This window comes from Haliotis cracherodii, unplaced genomic scaffold, assembly GCF_022045235.1.
Source record: "Haliotis cracherodii isolate W230 unplaced genomic scaffold, xgHalCrac1.p SCAF_29, whole genome shotgun sequence".
NCBI lineage: Eukaryota > Metazoa > Mollusca > Gastropoda > Lepetellida > Haliotidae > Haliotis > Haliotis cracherodii.
Window position 1 is genome coordinate 1,824,442 of NW_027266285.1, and position 22,134 is coordinate 1,846,575.

At 42.5% G+C, this 22,134-nt stretch overlaps 1 protein-coding gene across 1 annotated transcript; it reads left to right on the plus strand.

The window, feature by feature from the left end:
- LOC139473454 (uncharacterized) lies at nt 1-7,381 on the plus strand. Its single transcript, XM_071256037.1, has 2 exons — nt 1-75; nt 3,922-7,381. The coding sequence occupies exon 2, from the start codon at nt 4,077-4,079 to the stop codon at nt 5,832-5,834; it is 1,758 nt and encodes a 585-aa protein (XP_071112138.1). The 5' UTR covers nt 1-75; nt 3,922-4,076; the 3' UTR covers nt 5,835-7,381.
- Nucleotides 7,382-22,134: the final 14,753 nt, after the last annotated feature.

Below are 22,134 nucleotides of genomic sequence, written 5' to 3' on the forward strand. Positions count from 1 at the left end.
CGAGCTTGAAAAAAAGTTAGGGGTTCAGATTTTACCCAAGGCGTGTAGTGAATGAAAGCACGTGCTAATTGACAGGTAAGATGTCTGAAAGAGGGATCTCCGCATCATTCAACCACATCATTAGTATTCCAGTGTATGCACGCAATTTACTTTCATTCCTTAGTATATCTGATTTAAGAGGTTTTATCGATTTTGGAATAATATCGATGTACAGTGTTCTGTGGGTTTATCCTGGAGACGTGGTGTGTTCTGTCGAGCGTTGGATCTATCGCCGTGTGTTAAAGGTAAAGGTGGTGTTTACTAGCACAAGTTCTAAGTTGTTTATTTTAACAACGTCCATTGGTATTGCGTTATCCACGATGGTTGTAATCTTTATATATGACTCTGACACATGTGTCAGATAGTACAATCACTCACAGTGGAATAAACATCACCAGTGCTATTGGAGGCCTAACTTTTGACAATGGTGAAAATATTTCCCCAACAATACTCAGCGCGGACTAATTCATACATTCTACATTGTGGCTTTTGCCTTGAATTGATCACACTAATACAATAACGTTTTATTGCATATACCAGTCGGACAGGTTTCCGACGCTTAAGACGATAACGCAGTACCATAAGGGGTTGTGGGTTCAACAGGATATTATCGATAGTAATCTATGGGGCGTACAGGTCAGTGAGGCGAGGACACGAGGGACGAAGTAAGTCTTTCTTTCAGGTAATCGACAGGACAGCAGCCAATGTTTTCATTATTGATCATGTATGTATCTTTTGTGTAATTGGCTGATATCCTTGGAGTTGATTAACTCATGTTGACTTGTGCGTTGCATGATTTCAGCAACTTAACGGGACTACTGAGACTGACAGTCAGATATAAGAACTGTTTCGTCCTATACTGTATATAGTCATATATATATATACTCACATCATATCGTCGTGCACAGACGCTAGCCCGAGACAACTACATTGTAGTGAGAACACCTCAACCTCCAATGGCGATAGTTCTGACGAACAGGTAGCACTTCAGTGCCATCATTCAGGTGTCCGTCCCACAAAGCGCAGCGCTAAGGTGATGTAACTCCCATTCGCTATCATCGCTTTGTGGAACGGACCCTGAACCAGAATTCATCTGGCTATAAATTAGAAAAGACAGAAAATGTAAACATAGTAACAAACGGCTCCAAACTCCGAGGACAAGTGAAATACGGGTTACACTAGTTCTCTGGACTCTGAAATAGACGAATTTCAAAGGAAGCGGGCGTTATGAAAATAGTATTCAGATCGTTGACATGACATAAGAACTCGCGAAAACTAACCTTTCTGATATATATGATTTACTCATAACCCAGTGAGTGTATTTTGTTGTCATCACACCCTGACGGAGTGGATCGTCCCTCATGCTATCAACCACTGGTTCGACTGACCCTGATTTGATCATTGACATGTCGATCAACAACATTCACTCCTACACCGTTGAGACGTTAGAGACATACAGTGGTTGGCAGTGTGCTGGTGTGGCACCGTGATGGTGATTGTCCAGCATTAGTGTCACTGTGTATGCAGAAAGGATTCCTCTCCTGTTTACTTACACATATATTATGATTCATGCGATCGTTTGTTGATTTTGTCAAGGCCGTATTGTTTGTTCATAGGCTTGACCCATATTTACCCGGACTACGAAGAATAGTATTCTAATCTCATCATCACATACATCTATAATATTATGGGGTTTATCTTTCCTACAGTGATGCATCGGACTAAATAATTATAATCTTTACGAATTCTCTTTTTGACTGACATCTGTGAAAACATTGCCTCGTGACTGACATGAAGAAATGGAGTTCATTTTACTGGACAGAACAGTTCATCTATCGTTTCACCTTTGGTGTCAGGCCACGACATCCACCCCTAGTCATATGTCGGTTTCTCATCTTGCGTGGACATCGTAAAGTATCTCCATGTGTCACTTGCATTGTCCGATAAACGCCGCACACGGTCCACAGACGCGACTAAGTGTCTGAATATAGCCGCTGCTCCTTAAGAGTCAGTGGCAATGGGTCTGAGAGAGCTGTGATGCTGACTCTAGACAACGGCTTGAACATTTGGATCTGTCGTGAGAGGATATTACGTTCATTTCATTTGTGATCGTCTTGGCTAACCAAGCGTGGTAAATATAGAGCCGGGGGTTTCGTTTAATGGCTCGTACAACCTAAATTGTTTGCCTGTATTGTAGCTGCGATGTATTGGGTTTCAGCGTGTCCTATGTGTTTTACGTCTTCACTTTCCGCTCCAGTCCTGCCAAGAAAAAAAGGACATTCCAATTTGAGAAAAGTTCCGCTGGAGAGTCATGTTTGAAAGCTACTTGTTCGCAACTGAAGTATGTCATAAATACATGTCTGTTGAAACTGACATGTAGTATCATATTGTGTTCATTACATTGTTGTTTACGTCTTATATGACTGAAACCTGCCACGTGTCACACTGTGACCAGCAGGTGTATTGCGCATCTGGAGTAAGCCCCTCTCACACGTGACGCCACGCTTACAATAGGGAGGTAATTGGACACTTCAAATGGGGTGCACACTCCGAACACACAGGAACCGCATTCCAAACTAACAGCTGGATAACGAAGAAATTTAGTTTGGAGCAGGTTATTCAACATCATACCATCGCTTAATATATTCGCTGTCTCATATTCTAATTACGCAATAGGATCTACTGTTTTTCTTGGTGGACAACATCTTCCCGAGGCAAGGGAGTTAACTGACTTTAAAAGTCCAGTTTCCACCCTTGCCGAACTAGGCTGGAATTCCTGGGCTCGATCGTAGCGCCACCAGTGGCTATTAAGAGTGATGTCCCTTCTATGCCTCTCCTATGGACCAATCAGATTCCACCTCTCGTATCACTTGCATTTGCTTCAAACAAAACGGTGGCGCCAAGTCAAGACGATCTGATCGATAATCAAGATGTATATTGTGATAAAACGAGTCTTACATCGCGAAGTGCATCAAATCACGTGAACACCTTGATTAAAAACATGAAAAGATTCAGAAAAAATCTGTTGACAACGAGCTAGCGGTGCACATGCTTTGCAAATCCTGCAGTCAAACGAAATCTGCATGACACTTTACGAACCGGATTTCGATTTCGGTGCGCGATTTTGATTAGACTATGCATAGACTCGTTAGTCCAGCCAAAATCTAACTCCATAATACCAGCCTAGTTCGGTAAGGGTGGAAACTAGACATTAATAGTCAGTTAAATCCCTTGCCTCGGGAAGATGGGTGGACAACGTCCTTCGGTTGAGACATCTCGATATCAGTAGTTTGGGAGTGATTACAGTGGTTATAACGCCGCTCAGAACAGAATTTCAGTTCTAGCACTATGTGTCAGCCCAAAGCGAGAAAGCTGAAAGAGACCCAACGTAGATGTTTACCCTTGGCTGAATCCAGCCAGCACAGTAAGCTTGCTTACGAGGATCATAGTCGTTGTTAGTGCGGGACGCGAACCCACTAGCATTGGATACAGGGAAGCCTTAGGCCTCCGAGCTACCTATGTCCCTCAATGTTCGCATCATTTCATCAAGTATCCACCTTCAGGAAGACACGCCTTCATACGAACACGCAATGTCCGTAGTGATTGAGAGGAACAGAATATTTAATTTTTATTCACGACACATTTTTTGTTCCCAGGATTTCCAGCTTGTCACGCGAACATATGTTTTTTGTTTATTATTCTGGAACACTATCCCTACACACCCCCACCCTATCCCCCATCCACACACCACCCCACCCTACCCCTCACCGAGCTCACATCAAATGGCAACACATTGTAGATCTTATGTCCTGTACAACACTGTAATAGTGACTTACGTGACAGGAATTGTCCGATTCTAACTACTTGCCTTCTGTCCCACAGGTTTGGACCCCTCCCCTGCGTCTGCTATTGTCTATTCGTGGAGCGTCCGGTAACCGACCCTCCCATGGAAGAAGAATTGTACCTAATTTGGAATCAATTTTGCAGTAGCTGACTAGAGGACCTCTGTATTTGATCACTCAGACAAGCCTATCAACATGCCTCGGTTAAAGAAGAAGACAGTGGGGTTGTGTGTAACAATTATATTGTGCATTGTGGTGGGTCTGCAGTATTTCAACGACAGCGATCTGTTGAAGGAGGCTGCCTCTCGCCTGCACCGACACAGTGGAGATCTCAACCGGATGGTGCAACAACCACTAGTCAGAGACTTCTCATCACTTATTGAAAACCGATCGCTTCTAAAGATGAATCTGCCGACCCTTCATGAATCTGTTAAAGAAAGTGGACCAGTGAACAGGATGTCGATAAGAAGAATAGATCTACCTGGCGAGTTACCACCGCGCAGTTTTAACGACCTCGGGCAACAGGTAGTTCCCAATACTGTATTCTACGTTTGGTGTGGGAACAGAACATTCGAGTATATTCACTATTTAAGTGTACGCAGTGTCTGGACACATATGGAACCTGATCTTTTAGAGATTCATTATAAGAGCCCACCTCAACAAGACAAATATAACGACTGGCTTGATTCACTTAAAGCCTCCATTGCCAATCTTGTTCTGAGAAAAATGCCTGATTGGGCGAATTGTGAAAATTCGCATGAATTCGGCCGGGAATTGTTGCACGACATTGGCGGTGTTTTTGTCTCCGAAGACACAGTTATATTGAAGCCACTGCCAAATTTTAGAAAGGAACACTTATCAGCATATGTAGCGGACAATAACGTTCCAAAAGTTCTAATCAGCTCACCGGGGAATGACAAGTTAAATGGGCTGCCATGTTTCAAAAGTACGATATTTTATAAACAGTCTGAACTTGACAACAATGTTATCAAATCGTGTCAGAAAGTCCTGTCAATTTCTGACAGTGAACTCCCTCAACCCACCCACTGTGCCTTCATTGTTCGCAAATCATATCCAAAACATATAATATCACTGGAGAGTCCTTTTGGTGCCGATCTACGGTATGTTGCATATGGGCAGAGGGAACCCATATACCCATCTACTGACCCTTCGTCAACAATTCCCAAAATCGTGCATTATGTTTGGTATAACAAGGCAAATATGACTTTTATTATGTACTTGAGCATCATGAGTTCACTATATGTCGTAAAAGCGGACAAAGTTTTCATTCACGGTAACAATGCACTAGAAGGTTTTTATTGGGACAAGGTCAAGGTCAATCCGAGGGTAAGGTCGGTTTACAGAGAAGTCCCAAAGGAAATCTTCGGAAACCAAGTATTATTCCGACACCACAAAAGTGACGTTCTTAGAGGAGATATTTTATACAAGTACGGTGGCATCTATGTTGACTGGGATGCTTTGTGGTTGAGACCTGTCGATGACATCATATCCGCCGGATATGACGTAGTTGTTGATATAGATCACCTTCCTCGTGAACCGTTTCCAGATTCGATCAATATGGGAGTCGTACTCTCAAAACCAAGATCAAAATTTATTGACATATGGAGAAAGACTTACAGAAAGTACAGGAGTAATGATTTTTATTATAATCCAATCGAAGTTCCATATAAAATATATGAGAGGCATCCGAATTTGGTTAAAATAGAACCACGACTGCAGGTGATGTGCTTTAGACTCCTGTGCCATCCCATATTTCACCCACAGTACAAAGACTTCCAACAGTCCCAACCTTTCAATTGGAGAACGGATGCCCTGGCAATACACTTTACTCACCCAGATCCGGAAGAGTATGCCAACGAGACAACACTGAAAAATGGATCTGGAATGTTTGCTGACATAGGGAAATATATTTTGGATTCTATCAAAGATTAAATAATAAACAAAATATGTGATACTGACGTATGTTGTGTACTTGTGTCTACTGGTGGAAATGTCTTGAGAAATAACTGAGATGTGGTCATTATGTGGCCCTGAAATAATTAAGGCGTAATATCCATAGGGGCGCTCGAGTCGAGAGTGGATGAAGCTCTAGTGATTCACTCACCATGCTAAAGACCCGCGTCCGATTTCCTACATGGGTATAGTGCGAGGAGCCTATTCTTCACGTTCCAGTGATATTATTGGAGTGAAGCAGCTGACAGCCATACACAATCCAATGACGTGGGGACTTTAGGTCCCGAGTAAACCGTCTTTCCAAGACTCGACGTAAGAGTAGCATTGGATGCGGCTACTCCATGTCGACAAGACGGAACCCAGTTCGATAAGCTGCCATTGTTTAGTTTTGATCAGGATAACATATCAATGAAATCACATTTGACCTGAACGTAATGGAAAAGTCTGCCATTTACTAAATTAGTACTGAAAACAAACACGACGCAGCTACTGTTGTTTCCAGATTAATGCTTATGGTAGGGCATGTGCTTCCGCCTTTTGTTCACAGCTTGTTTAATGTTTAATGTCTATTTCTGTTTCATGGAGGAATGAGCCATGTTACTGCTGGGATGTTGGTGACGGAGGCGTGTTATAATGTCACTCTCTCACCTAATCGAATAGGTCTACCAGGACACTGCAACTTGTACATGCATCGCCTATGGCCGACCAAGCGCTGCCTCTATCTATAATGTAAATGTCATTGCTAATTGTCAATACTGTTGACATAATCAACTGGAGCGTGGTAAAGCCGCAGATACCGACTCCAGTGAAGCGAACTACGTGCTACTCGAGTCAATATGACCAAAGAAATGTTTCTGTACAATTTCAATGTATCAGACTTGAGAGGTGTTGGCTAATACCCTGATAGAAGGAGCTCGAATGAGAAAGTCAAACTGTTGGAGCAAATGATTTACTGAATTGGTGAACGACAGTGAATCGCTGCCATGACCTATCCCCAATGTTGAATACCCCTAACCCTGTTCAGCGGTGCCCGCATTGTGAAAGCGTTAACTTTATGATCGACTTTATGGGAACAACGATTTTCAATATCTGTCTTTCTGGGATTTTAACGACATGGTTTTGTGAGCCGGTGAAGACGATTTTACGGCGCATGTAGCAATATTCCAGTAATATCGCTGCGGCGAACGCAAGACACATATTTGGCCTACGTGAGGAATCGAACCGGATCCTTGTATGTTATTCAGGCAGCCAGTGACAAAGGCCCCATGGGGTATTAAGGTCAAGCATGTATTTGTTTGTTTGTTGTTTAACGCGCACTTAGCAATATTCCAGCAATATGACGACGGTCTGTAAATAATCGAGGCTGGATCAGGCAATCCAGTGATTGACATCATCAGCATCGATCCATGCATCAACCAAGTCAGCGAGCCTGTCCACCCGATCCAGTTAGTCGCCTCTTACGACAAACGTATAACCCTCACTCAATCTTGTATGACTCTGTTCAATAAACAACACATGTAAAACAAGAGGTTTGATATGAGAAATTTGTAATTAGTTGTCTTCATAATCACATGTATGGTGCTTCCTGGGGATAGTTGAGCACAGTATTGTTTCAAGTGGTTCACTGTGTGTATTATAGTGTATGATTCAAACCGTTTATGCGGTGGTTTATGGTTCTGCATGGTTTATTGTTTTGACAGTTGTTATAACTTCCGGCAGAGATTATACACCTGTATAAGTTCTTTGCTTCTGGATACATAGGAAATCAACAGGTTGGTCTGTAGTTGGCAATTATTTTCCTAAAACATAATACGGTGGCATACCTTCACGATGTCTGGGTTGAACATAGTAACATTCTTCTAAACATACTCAAAACCGGCAGGAATCACAACACAAATCCAGCTAACCAAAGGGAACCGTACACAAGAGTGAGTGAGTGAGTTGGGTTTAAGGCCGCTTTGAATAGTATTCCACTTATATCACGGCGTGTCAGCTTGATGTGGGAGGAAAGTCCGAAGTGATGGTCTTAGACGTTCACCACTTTGGTGAAACCCACGAGCACGGGTATGATGCTGACACACTGTCATGGGTTTCTGGCGTCCCCCGCCGTCATATTGCTGGAATATTGCTAAAAGCGGGATAAAACCATACTCACTCACTCACTTCTGGCGTTCCCAAGGGACACAACCTTGCAATGCGAACTGCAGCGCCTTAGGTAATTGGGCCAGCCGTGCCCCCGTACACAACTGTAACAAACAACAAAGATGTTTTAGAGAAGATATTAATTGTGTAACATTCCATGAAGAAACAGTGGCAATATTACACAATCACAAACTACAAAATATATGCACAGTAAGTGCAAAACACAGGTACATTGAACATACAAAGGGGGTACATTATAACTGTATTGTAAAGCAAATGTATTATAATGACATGGAAACAATATGAGAATTGGGCAAAACTCAAATTGGAAATTGTTTCTGGATGACTGTTTGTAAAATTATAAAGAATTGTTCCTTTCAACAGAGTGTACCAAATTCTTTATCACGATTGAAGATTATTTGTAGAAGTGAGTCTCTTTCTTGGTTGTATTTTACACAAGCCAGTACAAAGAGTTGCTCATCTTCTAAGACATCACATGTTTCACAGAGACGTTGTTTTAGTGGGGTCGGTATTTTTGTATATCTACCAGTAATGTTTCAATTTTTAGTTTGTGATTACTTAAACGAAGACTTAAACGACAAATTTGTAATTTACACCAATCCTCTCCCCCCATTGCGGGTACTTCCTTCCTCTGTATATGACATTATATGGCGGGGAACAATTGATGCACTGCAGCAATATCTACATGTACTGGTATGGAACACACGTCTAAGATGCGCCCGCTTTGGGTGTCCCTACTTATTTTCTTGCCTGTCATCCCCTATACTTTTCAGGAAGGAGGTGGGGGTGGTGGGAAGAAAACATCTTCCCGGGCAGCTGAGTTTACTGACTGCTGTAAAAGTACAGTGTCCACCATTGCCGAACAGGGCCCTCACTTGTCTAACACTCTTATCTCGGGAACAACTTCTCTATTACAATTAAGAGCGACGTTTCAGTGTAAGCTGCTTCATAACGGTGTTAATTGTAATAAAGAAGTTGTTCATCCATAAGTTCTTATCCCTACTCACTTACCATTGACCTATTTAAATCATAAAACATAAAACACAGGTTCGAATCAGGTTTAGATATAGATAGTTTCTAAAATATGTTTTCTATTTATTAAATTTGAATGACAGATGGACCTGATCTTGGTCTACAATCTGCGATGTGACGAATTTTATGTCACGGTCAAAGGGAGACAATTAAATCGATTCTATTCCATTTGAGGTCAAAGGGAATTAACTGTACTTTAGCCCATCAACTGCATTGATTCCACCTTCACAACTCAGTGCTGGTGGGGTAATCTTTCAATGCCGTCTTTACGATGTTTCTTGACATCTACCTTGATTCATTGTTCGTTATCTAAGTACGTCTATGAGGATCACGCTATGGCATTTCATGCTACACAAAAACAGACCTACCGGAAATATCCTAAGCGTCTGATGCCTTGTTTCAACTAATTTGATTAATAATAATAATAATAATAATAATAATAATAATAATAATAATAATAATTTTTATTATGGTCAATCTTTCAGAATATCATTGTGGCACAGTGAATATCATATAGTTACCGATTTATCCGAAAAACATTTTGGCATAAATCCACATCACAACAGATCAAAACTTGACGTCACAGTATTTTTTTATAATGACAAGTAATGTCGGTCGGAAAATAGGGAAAAGAGATCAAATGACATGTTTCTTATTGCAGAATACCTGTTCAAGGTTTAGACGACACATACCAAATATGTGACAATTTAAACACACTGAGAGCAAGCTGACCCCGAAACCGGAATTTAAACACATTGTGGAAAAAGATCTATGCATTGATTAAACTTGAGGTTACTTCAAAAAGAAAATATGAATTAGAATGTCTTGAATCTTCTTGAAATAAGACCGTAGATCACACTAGTGTATTGTAACTGACCGGTATGTTTCGGCTACCCTGTCGGTTTCGTATATATTTGAATGAAGTATGAAATGATAAAATATACGTACGAGTAGATGGAATCATTGTAAATCTGCTCACTGCAAGTGAACCAGGCGTGAAGGTTGATGTATGGAAGCTTGAACAGGCTATGTCGGTGGGAGTCAAGCTAGTTTTGGTACACAGTCACTTTAACTCTCTTACCGCTGAGAGAACCACCGAAGGTAGTAGTCAGGAGGTTTTCTAGAGTAGTAGTAGTAGTAGTAGTAGTAGTAGTAGAAGAAGTAGTAGTAGTGGTAGTAGTAGAGGTAGTAGTAGTAGTAGTAGTAGAAGTAGTAGTAGTAGTAGTAGTAGAAGTAGTAGTAATAGTAGTAGTAGTAGAAGTAGTAGTAGTAGTAGAAGTGGTAGTAGTAGTAGAAGTAGTAGTAGTAGTAGCAGTAGTAGAAGTAGTAGCAGTAGTAGAAGTAGTAGAAGGAGTAGTAGTAGTAGTAGTAGTAGTAGTAGTAGTAGTAGTAGTAGTAGTAGTAGTAGTAGAAGTAGTAGTAGCAGTAGTAGAAGTAGTAGTAGTAGTAGTAGAAGGAGTAGTAGTAGTAGTAGTAGAAGTAGTAGTAGTAGTAGTAGTAGTAGTAGTAGTAGTAGTAGTAGTAGTAGTAGAAGTAGTAGTAGTAGTAGTAGTAGTAGTAGTAGTAGTAGTAACTTATGTCTACTTAAACGACCAAGGTTGCAACAACCCCAAACTTCACAAATAACAGAGATGCCCGTCTGTGTGATTGCAATTGTTGAAAGTTTTCATGCCATGTACTTTCTCAAACATCAACACAGTTCCACGCTTAATATATGAATTATAGTGGAGGCAAGTCCTATATCGCAACACACAAACAAAGTAGCAGCGAGTTGCTTCCATTCCAAGTTTCCACAGTTCGCTTTAAATACGCCTACTATCAGTTATAAGACGAGTGTGGTATTTAAGCCATTGGGAAAGTTGATACTTTTTTAAAGAAGCGGCTGACACATACACACGGACGGCGGATAGTTCAGGACTTAACACACACATTGTTTTACGGAGGCAGATAAAAATAAGTAAGGGTGTCATCATTGTCCTTGGTGTGTCAAAACCCCAACTGTTTGTATGGGTTTTCTGGGTGGTTCTGCAACACGGTTCTCAACGAGAGCAAGCCACTCACTCATTGACAACCAAATGCCCTGTCTCTCTTGGGCTTGTATTGTGAAACATGTCTCCTGTTGAGTCCCCATGGATACTTCAAATATAAAATACCAAGACCCCCAGCAATTTGCTGACACCTTTGAAACCTGGTTCTTTATTTTTGGTTGAAAAAAAACAGTCTTGTTCTCATTCCGATGAAGAGAGCTGATAACTTTCATAACGATGTCTTAGAGTTCAGCACACTTCTTCTACACACTTTTTCAACCAAACAGTGTTCTGATCACAGCCTGACCCTCCATACACATCCGACGTATGGTGTACGCAACGACACAGGTTATGTTCATACTTCTGTTTGGCATACCTTTACCTCTGACCTCTGACTATAACGCGTATCCCATAAATTGTTTCTCCATTTTTTGACATCTCTGAAACCACCAAGAAGACCATTTTTGTGTATAATTATGATGACATATTTTTTATAATGCCGGGGGAACACTTTTACCCCCCGGCCGACCAGTCCTTGTTTTAGTCCCTAAATACCTAGCGCCAGACAGTGTAACAACAAGTACCATCTTTTAATGTCTTTTGGCATGACACAACCCGGGACCGAATCATCGACCTACCGCTCTCCGGGATGACGCACCATCTTCTAGACCACGGAGGCGGACACATGGACAATATTTTGATTAGTATTATCGTTGTTTCAGTGTCATAATAGGATCAGAATATGTCCCCGGGACCCGTGAAGATTCCGGGGTAGAATAGGTCTTCAGCAACCCATGCTTGCCGTAAAAGGTGACTATGCTTGTCGTAAAAGGCGACTAACGGGATCGGGTGGTCAGGTTCGCTGACTTGGTTAAGGCATGTCATCGATCCCACTTGCGCGGATCGATGCTCATGATATAAATCACTGGATTGTCTGGTCCAGATTCGATTATTTACAGACCGCCGTCATATAGCTGGAATATTGCTGAGTGCGGCGTTAAACAACAAACCAAACCAAACCAAACCAATATGTCCCCGGACCAGGTGCATATTACTTTAGCCGACGACAAATGGGGATTGACTGGACAGTTTTATATGAATGTAATTTTGCAAAAGGCGCCGTAAAACTCACTAATTCACTCAATCACTCACTCAAGGCGTACAACGCTAAATAAATGGAGATACATAACGCACATGCTGTCATACACAATGTATATCAGCGTACTTCACCTCAATCATTTAGAGTTGCGACTGTTTCGCTTCATGCGGGTAAGGGTATAAAACGATTGCAACGGCAAGACAGACATCCACAGTGATAAAACTCACAAAAGAAATGCCACGACTCACAGTCGAACAACGTGAACGAGCCTTGGGTATGGTACAGATGGGACCCACCATTGCACGAACCTTCGGTTGCTCCCGTGTTGCCGTTACGTTACAGACAGACAGGGCGGACCGCTGACAGGCCAAGAACGGGCAGACCCAGGGTGACCACGCCCCGTGATGATCGGTACTTGCGTACCTTGCACCTCCGAAATTGCTTCCTGACAGTGACGTCATCGGCGACAAATGCCTTAGGTCACAGGGTTAGTCGACAGACAGTGGCGAGGAGACTCAGGGCTCATGTAATCAGGGCTTTTAGACCACACAGAGGACAGCTATTGACAGCGCAACATTGTCTTCTGCGATTGAGATGGGCCCGAACTGTGCGACGTTGGCAACAACGTGACTGACAGAGGGTTGTCTTCACTGACGAAAGTCGCTTCTGTATGTTTAGGGCTGATGGAAGTCAACCTGTTTACCGCCGAAGGGGTGAACGAACGGCGGCGTGTTGCGTGCAGGAGGTCGCACCATATGGTGGAGGGAGTGTCATGGTATGGGGAGGGATCTGTGGGCAGGAGAGGACACCGCTGGTCATCGTTGACGGAAATTTGACAGCTCAGCGTTACATAGATAAAATTCTTCGTCCAGTTGTCCTACCATTTCTCCAACAGCAGCCACGTGGTGTCATTTATCACCATGACAACGCTAGAGCCCATACAGCCAGAATTGTCACTAACTTCCTCGCAGCTAACAACGTCAACGCCCTGTCGTGGCCTGGATGCTCACCCGACATGTCCCCCATAGAACACCTCTGGGACTTGATGGATCGTCGTGTTGGCAACGACCACACTCTCCAGCCAACCGGCAAGAACAGATCTTGGCCCTCCAAGAAGAATGGCGTCAAATCCCACGTGACCTCATCAGACGACTGACTTTTTCTGTGCGTCGAAGAGTTTTTGCGTGTATTGAGGCACTTGGTGGTCACACACGCTACAAATGACTTATTATTAAACGTGAGCGATTGTTTCTGTACTCTGCCTATTGTCCATGATTCTGAAAGCTCGAGTTTTGTACCACACCCAACTTTGGATGGCTCTGACGTCATTCTCGGTCGCGGTATGATTGTCATTTTCAGTGTTGATTATGTTGATATATTGATCTTCACAATACACTTTACTTCATGCATGTATGTTTTGTTGTTTTTGAGCAAGAGTGATTTCAAACTCTGGTAAAGTTTCTTTTGGACGTCAGTTTAGTTATCAAAATCTGTCAACAGTTTTGAAACAATGCATCAAATTATTGTGTCTGTAAATATTATTGTTCTGTGTAATTTCCATCAATATCTTCTCCATTTCACTTGCAAGATTTGTGGAACATGCACAGCAAACGTGAGTCTGTCTCCGCAAGAAGCTGGTCAACTCTGGTAGGACTTTACTCTGGCCTATAACAATGACCATGCGAGGCATTTACAAGTTGTGGTACTAAGTATGCATAAGATATATGGATGAACAACGTCTTTATTACATTAGGAGTGACGTTTCGGTGTAGGTTCTAAAACCGTTATCAAGCAAGCACTTCTAAAAGTCCTCAAAGCGTACCCAGAGAAATACATTAATTCTTAATCGTTTGTATCGTATATATTACATTTTGTGATATACATGGTTTCTTGGATTCAGTGTTGATCGTTATTCAACATGTATGACACAAAGGAACATGTTGTTTTTTATGGGAAGGTTCCTACTGTGTGGTGTAAACGAGCGACATCGTGAACGCGCAATGCGATAACCTATTGCATACCCCTGCAGCAAGGTGAGCTAAAAACGGTTTGATTATTCCTGTTATTTCTGAGTGCAGATTTAGACACGACACCCGCCTACTGTGTCTGGCTGTAGCCAACGTGACAGTAAGCATCCAAATATCAGGAAAAAATAACCTATTGCGAAAGTCCCTTCCCATATTGGACAAAGGCAAATGCTTCAGGAGTCATTGGTGCGCGCCACTGATAGTGATGTCATTTTTTATGAGAGAACATCTAAGCTCCTCACAGTAATATATCGTTCTTCGTGTAGAACATAACGATATTGTCACGCGCTGTCTTGAAGCCTTTAACATTAGTTTTTGTTTAGCACTGTTACAGTTGAATTATTTCGATGACTTTTTAAAGAATATATAATTAAATGCCATCGTTTTGCTTGGGATTTTTTTCCAATGTCATACATAAATTAAAACAATATGTAAACACGAAAGTATATTTTAAGTGGTATGTGAATAATTCCTGAAGAAATAGATGACGGTATTCCTATTTCTTGTCTGAATTTACTTTAGAATCCCCTTTCAACCAGGTTACGTTTGAGCTCGATTCACCAATGAATGAATATCGTATGCCTATGGTGACTTTTCGTTTGCAATCCCTTGACGGCGTATATATGGCGAGTTATGGTGGGACGGTGGCTCAAATTCTCAAACCTGATAGAAGTGTGAAATATTGAATCAAACTGGCGTCGTACCAACATAAAAATATATCCTTTTTATATTTTTTTCTTGAGATACAGTGCTGACAGTTTGCCCCAATTATGACCCTCTTGGTTTGTCAACACCTGGGTGGTGATGGTGGATTTCAGTGGAGTCGAGTGCTGTGGGGTAGCCAGGTGGATGAAGCGTGTGCACGCAAGCACTCACGCACTCACGCACGCACGCACGCACGCGTGTGACTGTCGAAACAAATTTAGTGAATACACAGTTTGTGTATTACATAGACATAGGTACACCGATAGGGAACATTACTGGTTACACAACAGCAGTCTTGTCCAACGAGTTAGTGAGTTTGCTTAACGCCGCATTGTACAATCATCACGCCGTGTCAGCTTTAATCGGGGGAGTACAGGTTATTAGTATGTCAAGCTATTCACTGGAGACGAGCATCAGTGCTTTCGTTCACAAGCCTAGGAAGTGAAACTTGTAGAACGTGCGGGTTGTTACCATTCTAAAGAACGTTTTCGCACACATTTTTATAACATGTTTGCTTTACTTACACCCATTACATTAATTCAAGACAAATATACACAAAGAAAGAAGTTAAGCACACCCTAATATATTTCATTATTGTTTGGTCCTAATATTTGTAATAGTTATAAAAGATATTATTACGGGAAGAATTATGTTTTTTCGAGATGATGTAATCAGTCATGCATGACGAAAGCTCACGTGCCATGCATGGTATTCCCGTGCAGCATGCTACCCTCGAGTATCTCTAAAAGCAGTATATCCAATCGTTAAAATTGCGTTCTTAAGCTCGGTTTTAAACACTTAATCACTGACATTGTGTGACCATGGCACGAAGGTGATGATCAAACGCCACAAGATGGCAAATAATCGGCATGCATAACTTAGGAATGTCTTGTAATGCCATTGGTCGGAATTTGGGGTATCATCACGCTGTCGTAAGCCGTTGAGTCGAGAAACATGCTCAGACCGGTGATGTACAGGATCGTCCCAGATCCGGAAGACCTCCTGTGACGACATATCGCGAAGACAGGGACCTTCTCCGTCTCATACGCCGAGAGCCCTTTTTAACCAGTATTCGTCTAAAAAAGCTGTAGTTGCCCAATCGTCGTTTCAGCACCAGAACCACCAGGAACCGGCTGAACGCAGCAGGACTGAGGGCTAGACGAGTCATAAAGCGTCCCTTGTTGGGAGATCACCAAAAGCTTCTCGTTTGGCATGGTGTACTGCGCGAACTGGAATCTGAGACCTTGGAGAAGGATCCATTGGTCTGACGAAGTTTTGCTCCACGTCACTGATGGAAGAACGAGAGTTTGGAGGCACTGGATCACGGCCTACACCCCCAGGAACATTAAACTGACTGTTGCATACGGCGGGAGCTTTTGGGGTGTATATCTAATGATTGCAGGTTGGATTTGATCACCATTAGGGGCAACTTAACAGGGGCTCAGTACATCCGGAACGTTTTGAAGCCAGTCGTCGTTCCTCATTTTGACGGACCGCCTCCGTGGTCTAGTGGTAGAGCGTCCGCCCGGAGAGCGGAAGGTCCGGGGTTTGATTCCCGGTGTTGTCATACCAAAAGTCGTTAAAAGATGGTACACATTGTTACCCTGTCTGGCGCTCGGCATTAAGGGGCTAAAACAAGAACTGGTCGGCACGGAGTCTGAGTGTGAGTGGGGTATTCATGTTAAACTGCGGCATGGTATCTCAGTGAGCTAGCACCATAAATCGGCATCAGTCCGGACTAGTACAAGCAGCCAAACAAACACGCACACGTACATGCACGTCGCTATATGAGTGCAATAATCTTGGTCGTGACGTTAAACCCCATTTCACCTCACCTCACCTCCCTAATTTGACAACCACCCTCTTGCTACTCGACCTCAGTACATGGATGACAATGCCAGGCCTCATCGTTCGCATGCAGTCGTGGGTTACATGAGGGTCAATGCAATAACGACTCTACCCCGGCCGGCAATGAGCCCAGATTCGAACCCCCTTGAACATGTTTGGGATATTCTGAGGCGGCGCATACAGGCACGAGATCCACCTGTAGATTTACGCCAATTGGAAGCAGCATTGCATCAGGAGTGGTTGTTGTTGACCAATCAACAGATCCAACGTCTGACCTGAGGCATGAGACGTAGGGTGTAATGCGTCATCCGGGCACGTGGCGGTTATAACGGCTACTGATCTCTTTCACGTGTCATGTCAAGTAGAGACCTTAAGGAACATTTTCACATGAAACATCATACGTAACTCGCTTACTTTATCCTGCAGCTCCATACTTTTTTTTAGGTATTGTCTAAGGTAAAAAAACCCAGTATCTGTGTTACATTGATGTTTTTGTCAGTAAATTTCAGTCACCACAGATATCTTCTTTATTTGTTGTCAAATGCTTGTTCTATCCGATGACATTGGTGTCGCCCAGCTCCTATTGTCAGTCATCCCATGCCATGATTTTTGCCATTTGTCATGGTTCAGTAATAGGAGTGCGCTTAACTTTTTTCTTTGTGTATATTAATTTGGCCACAATGTAATAATATCTAAACCTTAATGTTGAGGTTTGCTGACGGAGTGCCCGGTAGCAGGTTTACGTTGACGCCGCTTCAACACTGTTTCAGTAATATCTCAGCGTATCAGTTTGTTGTGGGAGGAAAGTGATGCAGGTGATACGGGTGTTTATCACTTTGGCAAAATCCACGTGCACGGGTATGGCGCTGACAAACATAATCATGCCGAACCGGCGAATCATAAGTTCCTGACACACCTGATGGACGCAACTCTGGCCAGCGAATGGTGGCGCCTTCGATGACTCGGCCACCCGTGATCTCGCAACGCTAAAGAACAAGCAATAAATCTAACTAATGGTGCATAAAACAACCTACTGTCAGTTCAAGGAAATGTAAGTGTTTGGATTGTTAGCTTCAAAGCTCTCAACTGAAAACGCTGGAGCTATATTCATTTTATCCAACCCCTAAGCATCACTATGTGAAAGACTAGATTCATTTTATTCTGGCGTATTTACGTATACAGAGACTATGGTTGATAATAATGTAATTGTATACGTACATATCAGCAGCCCTATTCCACGCTCATTGACCTATTTGATGACATGACAGCTATATAGTCATACTGCTGAGTATGTGGATATTCGATCGTGGCAACCCACTGAGAGTCGTCGCTTCGTTATGCTCAGCCAGGAATAGTAATAATGCTCGAATAACCATGTTCATTAATATGTCATGTACTCTTAATGTCATACAAAGAGATTCTGAAACCAATCAATGGATATATTCACGACAGCTCTCGCCATAGCAACATCATTCACAGCGTATGTTCTATGATAATACCCTATCTGTTTTAAGCGAAAGAGCTTTTCATTGTGTAGATGTTTGTGACATAAGGCAACCAAACAAAGTTCAGACGAGATCAATGCAGCACTGACCAAATACGAAGCATAATCCTCGTTTATCCAGCTCAGCATATGTCATAGCATGGGTGTATACCGGGCGGGATAAACGAGATAAGAATTCGTATTCGGTCTGTGCCGCCATTGCTTCGTTTTGAGTTCAATTCGAATACCGCAACACCCACGTGTGAGAGAATGTCTGAGCGACTGCCTCCGTGGTTCAATGGTAGAGCGCCCATTCCCGCCCGCATGATACTAAAAGACGTTTAAAGATGATTTGTTTGATTGGCATTACTTAGAAGTTGACGGATGACAAGGTAGACACAATTTTATGGATAAGAAGTTGTTATCCATAAAATTGTGTCCACGTTAAAAGATGGTACTTGTTGTTGCCCTGCCCCGCGCTCGACATTAATGGGCTAAAACAAGGTCTGTTCGGCTCCGAGTCAGTATGTTGTGTCTGAGTGAGGTATTCATGTTACACTGCGGCATTGTATCTCAGTGGGCTAGCACTATAAATCGGCATTACTCCGGACTAGTACAAGCAGCCACACATACTACACATGCATTCGCGTCGCTACATAAGTGCAACAATCTTGGACGTGACGTTAAACCCCATTTCACCTCACCTGGCCTGAGCGACGTTCCTGTGAAGAGATGGAGGCGGTGACGTCGCTGCCCACGTGATACTGTGCAATGAATTTAACATATCACAAGTATGTAATTATGCAAATAAGCACATATACGTAGCACATTATTTATCTGAAAAGACTGCCCATACTGGTCATATGGTAACACTGTGGACACTTTCAGCATATGACATTATTTATTTCATCTAGAATTACATTAATTCATGAACCACACGTTTCAGAGAGCATATGTCATCAGCCATAGAGCATATATGCCCGTTTAAAGTATTATTATCTTGTATTTCCTGAAACCAGTGTGGACAGTGAAATCGTGTGATGTTGGGACATGTATATTACAAAATGAACTATAAATGTGATATGTCCGACCACGAATCACTAGACTGGTTTTCATTCCAAGGCTAATTGGTCCAGACTTGTGTAAAGTTGTTATTCATTTGAATTCGATCAAAGATTGACTCCGAGTATTGTGCTCGTGTTGTCAGCCACTCACCACTGAACCCGTGAAGATCCTGGTCAGAATAGGTTTTCAGCAACCCATGCTTGTCGTTAAGGGCGACTAACGGGATCGGGTGGTCAGGCTCAATGAATTGGCATGTCATCATATCCCAGTTGCGTGGATCGATGCTCGTGATGTCAATCACTGGATTGTCTGGTAAGACTCGATTATTTACAGACCGCCGTCATGTAGCTGGAATATTTCTGAGTGCGGCGTCAACAACAAACAAACTTTCACCTTGCCCCATTATCAAACTGACAGTCCGTGACTGAACTGATAAACTTGGAACGCGTCGTTAAACCTGACTAAACCCATATAAACACAATAAGAAGCATGACTTTACCGAAAAAGTATATTCATATCGTCTTCCTTCGTTCCAGAATAGACCGCCTCCGTGGTCTAGTGGTAGAGCGGAAGGTCCGGGATTCGATCCCCTGCCGCGTCATACCAAAAGACGTTAAAAGATGGTACTTGTTGTTACCCTGTCTGGCGCCCGGCATTAAGGGGCTAAAACAAGGACTGGTCTGCTCGGAGTCAGTATATTGTGTCTGAGTGGGGTATCCATGTTAAACTGCGGCATTGTATCTCAGTGAGCTAGCACTATAAATCGGCATCAGTCCGGACTAGTACAAGCAGCCACACAAACACATACACGTACATGCACGTCGCTATATAAGTGTAATAATCTTGGACACGACGTTAAACCCAATTTCACCTCACCTCGTTCCAGAATATGAGAGATAATCAGACGCCAGTACGCTCATACGCTCAGCCTGGAGTGAAGCGGCTGAGACATTACGGGGAGTTACCTCCCTTGGAACATGGAGAGCGTGTCTGTGATATCAGTGGACCTGATCAACTCGAAGCATGTCTGCTCGACAAGTATAAAGTTCACCATGACCGAAGTTATCAAAGTAATTGTATCCTATTTTTTGTCCATAAATATTATCCAACACCTGTTGAATACATCTGTATCTCGTGTATACGTGGAAATGCCAGCCGACAGTTATGAATTGCTAAAAACATATTTTTTACGGGAAGGTCATCGAGTTCTGTTTGTGAGACAGGCAGTGTAAAAACGTCAGTCTTGCGTCATGGCAAGTCTGAGAAATATTTATCAGTGCGACTGATTCGCTGTGATAATTTTAGGAGTGTAGCATTGTCGTTCTAACCTTTACTGTGTATAATAAAATAGATGAAGGTAATAGTATCCTTTAATATTATAAATACAAGACATGAACACGTCCATACCAGGGAATTAATGAACTGCATGTAAGAGTTCATGACATACAGCATGATAATGATGCAAGCCAATGTGGGCGAATACATTATCGCGGTCACATGGTCAAATGGCGTCGAAGAGAGTGATACTTATGTCGGTCAATAAAACTGTTTTGTGGCAAGGTTTTATCGTAGATCTAATCATACTACCCTAATTAAGTTTTAATTCTGTCTATGGGGGATTCCACGGTAGAATAAGTAAACTGTAGCCTGCAACTGTGGTAGGTGCCAAGTAAAATGGCGAAAGCTGGAGATGACATGTAACAGGCAGTGTATGATGCTGCCACGTTCAGTCAGAGGTTGCAGCGACATCTGCACACTGGGCCTTAAACACACACTGACATGTCCAGGTCGCGTAGTTGGTGGAATACTACAGGTCGCCGGTTTGTTGCAGAGATGTGTTACTGTGGTTTGTGGTCCGTATTATTCGCGTCATGTATAAGTCATGTAAATTAAATACAGTGAATACACAGGATTATTCAAGCTGATGCATCGTCATGGAAACAACGGGACCAACTCTATTCTCGCTCGATCTGCGCATTCATAATGCTACTTTGTGAAATATAATAGTGATATAGAAGTGTAATCAAGTGTAAGGGTTCTCCTCAAGCCTGAAGCGACGGCATAGCCAAGATGATAAAGCCCTTGCTCGTCTGTTCCAGGGTTCTAAATCTTCACCCGCGTATTACTTTTGTGATTACAGGATCTACTTTGTTTTGTTTGTTTGTTGTTTAACGCCGCACTCAGCAATATTCCAGCTTATGACGGCGGTCTGTAAATAATCGAGTCTGAACCAGACAATCAAGTGATGGGTATTATGACCATCGATCCATGCAATTGTGATACAATGACATGCATCAAACCAATTCATCGAGCCTGACCACCCGATACCGTTAGTCGCCTCTTACGACAAGCATGGGTTGCTGAAGACCAATTCTAACCCGGATTTTCACGTGTCTTATGATCCACTCAGTGATGCGGCTGACTTTATGTTTTTCGTATTTCGAGGACAAAAGAGTAGGCGGATGGCGGATGAGTTGTCCCAGACTAGTTGAAACTTAAACACTGCATCGTTTTGGAAAGACAACATTTGGATTTGCTTTGCGTCCTTCTGGAATGTTGCTTAAGATGCTGAATAAGTTGATATTTTAAGTCAATACTTAAGTTTCATATTGTTACGTAAGATCCTGATAGGTACGGATGACTATTTGTGTCTTATACACCCGTAACATCTCACTTCTCCATCTCCACAAGTATAATTAAACCTATCCCTGCTCCCCAAAATGACGTTTCCTGCTGGTGGCGCAGATCGTTCCTCGTTGGGATTCCCGAGCAGAACAGGCCCCTAGTACCCTATGCTTGTTGTAAGACGCGACAACTGAATACAGGCCCT

Coding starts and splice junctions, on each gene's coding strand:
- LOC139473454 (XM_071256037.1), top strand. CDS start 4,077: ATGCCTCGGTTAAAGAAGAAGACAGTGGGGTTGTGTGTAACAATTATA.